Genomic DNA, 2,500 nt, shown 5'->3' on the forward strand with positions numbered 1-2,500 from the left:
ACACACACAGACACACACACACACACACACACACACACACACACACACACACACACACACACACACACACACACACACACACACACACACACACACACACACACACACACACACACACACACACACACACACACACACACACACACACACACACACACACACACACACACACACACACACACACACACACACACACACACACACACACACACACACACACACACACACACACACACACACACACACACTCACACACACACACACACACACACACACACACACACACACACACACACACACACACACACACACACACACACACACACACACACACACACACACACACACACACACACACACACACACACAGACACACACACACACACACACACACACACACACAGACACACACACACACACACACACACACACACACACACACACACACACACACAGACACACACACACACACACACACACACACACACACTTGTGTACATACATGCTATGATGTTTCCGTAACGGTTCTTCATTCTGTTCTCGTCTTTTTTGGCCGAGTCCCACGGCGCCGCCTGTCCTTCGAAGAAGCTCTGAAAGACACCGACAACAACACCGTGAGCAGAACGAGCACGACGACCGGCAGGGGGTCAAAGGTCAGGACAACACATGAGGATGAGACGGACGTAATGAACAGAAAACCACTAGAATGACTCCGACACGCAGAGATAGTATTACTATTCAACGTTTCATATTTAAGTAGATTAATATTACAATCAATTACAATAATTTCATATATAAATAAAAATGTGAAAAATTTTAAATGTTACAAATTACTGTTAATATTAAACATTTATTATTAGTGAAATTATTATTGAAAATGTTATTAAAAATATTATTAATTGTGCTATATTTGTTTCTTTTTTTATTGAAATTATATATTAAAATACAAAAAGTTAAATTACCATTTAAGTGAACATTTAAGTTTAACATTTAAATTCGAACAAACGAAAACTATTAACAGCGCATCATTAAAATTCTTAATTTTTTAACAATTTATTTGAATTAGCATATTATCAAAACAATTCAATTGTGATGAAACATTGAATTGAATGTTTAAATTATTTATTATCAACATTATATATACATATATATATATATATATATATATATATATATATATATATATATATTTTTTTTTGAATTGTATAATTTTAAAATAAAAATATTAACAGCCTATTAAAAAAATTAATTTTTATTTTTATTTTTAAATGTATCAAAACATTTAACATTAAATGCTATTATACAACAATACAATATATAATAATATTATTGTAATTTTCTACCATCTATAATATTCATATATAGTTCTAATACGCAATAAATTAAAACACAGCCCATCTTTTACATTCTCAACCAACATCTTGCATATCTTTTACTTGTTGCAAGGCATCCTGGGATTATCTCATGCACAATAAATGCATGCACTGTTATTCTTATAAATCCAATATCACACCTACAGTATAATGCCTAGAAATGCTGCCTACGTAGAGAGTGACTGGGTTTGAGAACGAGCTCCGCGCCGCTTCTAGTGTTTGGTTAATATTGTTTCTGACCCCAGCGAGATCCTGAGCTCCAGAGACGCTGGTTCCTCCTCGACAGAAACTCATCAAACATTAATGCCCTCCTCGCCGCGCAATTACAGCTAATTATGAAAATAGACTTCAGCGCTGGCTTCTGAGGGCCGTGCGGAGATCTTCCTCAACCTGAGCCTGGCCGGCCGTTCACTTCTTAGAGTTAAACCTCTTAAAACCAGAGAAGTCTTGGTCTGTGTGAGTCAAACAAACAGAGACGCTTCCCGAAAAATCATCTCCCGCTCAGGAAGACCGCATTTATTCGATCGAAAGTGCGGTAAAAATCGTGAAATATTATTTTTTAACGTAAGCCAGCCGTTTTCTCTGTGAAGGCGCGATAAAGCGTCATTTATTTCTGAATCATAATAATATACTGATTGACTGGCCTTTCTGGTTTATTTGATGGGGATTCACGGACGAACAGAGCGGGGCTTCGTTTGAAACATCAGAAACGTCTTCAGAAGATTTACACAACTAATCATATTTTAGAGTCCAGATGCCGCCGGAAACACTGCAGAAATAATGAGTTCAGACCTGACTTTTATACTACTTCAGAGGATTTGTTGTAGAGATTGTTTTTATTTTTATTAATATTTTATTTATATTTCAGCTTACATTATTTCTGAACGCAATAATAACAGCAACATACAGCCTGCTAATTATTATTATTATTATTTATTTTTTTATCTTGCAAAATACTGTAAGTGTGTGTATGTGTGAGTGTGTGTGTCTGTCTGTCTGTCCGTGTGAGTGTGTGTGAGTGTGTGTGTGTGTGTGTGTGAGTGTGAGTGAGTGTGTGTGTGTGTGAGTGTGAGTGAGTGTGTGTGAGTGTGTGTGTGTGTCCGTGTGTGTGTGTGAGTGTGAGTGAG

At 36.9% G+C, this 2,500-nt stretch overlaps 1 protein-coding gene across 16 annotated transcripts in view; it reads right to left on the reverse strand.

Moving 5' to 3' along the window:
• The window catches only part of ptprma (protein tyrosine phosphatase receptor type Ma), a 177,413-nt gene that overhangs the window by 25,848 nt on the left and 149,065 nt on the right, over positions 1 to 2,500 (reverse strand). For all 16 annotated transcript variants that reach the window (XM_043226027.1, XM_043226031.1, XM_043226029.1 and 13 more), the window contains one exon: positions 503 to 590. In XM_043226027.1, the coding sequence (XP_043081962.1) occupies positions 503 to 590 (88 nt within the window). The remainder of the gene's footprint in view (positions 1 to 502; positions 591 to 2,500) is intronic.

This window comes from Puntigrus tetrazona, chromosome 24 (genome assembly GCF_018831695.1).
Source record: "Puntigrus tetrazona isolate hp1 chromosome 24, ASM1883169v1, whole genome shotgun sequence".
NCBI lineage: Eukaryota > Metazoa > Chordata > Actinopteri > Cypriniformes > Cyprinidae > Puntigrus > Puntigrus tetrazona.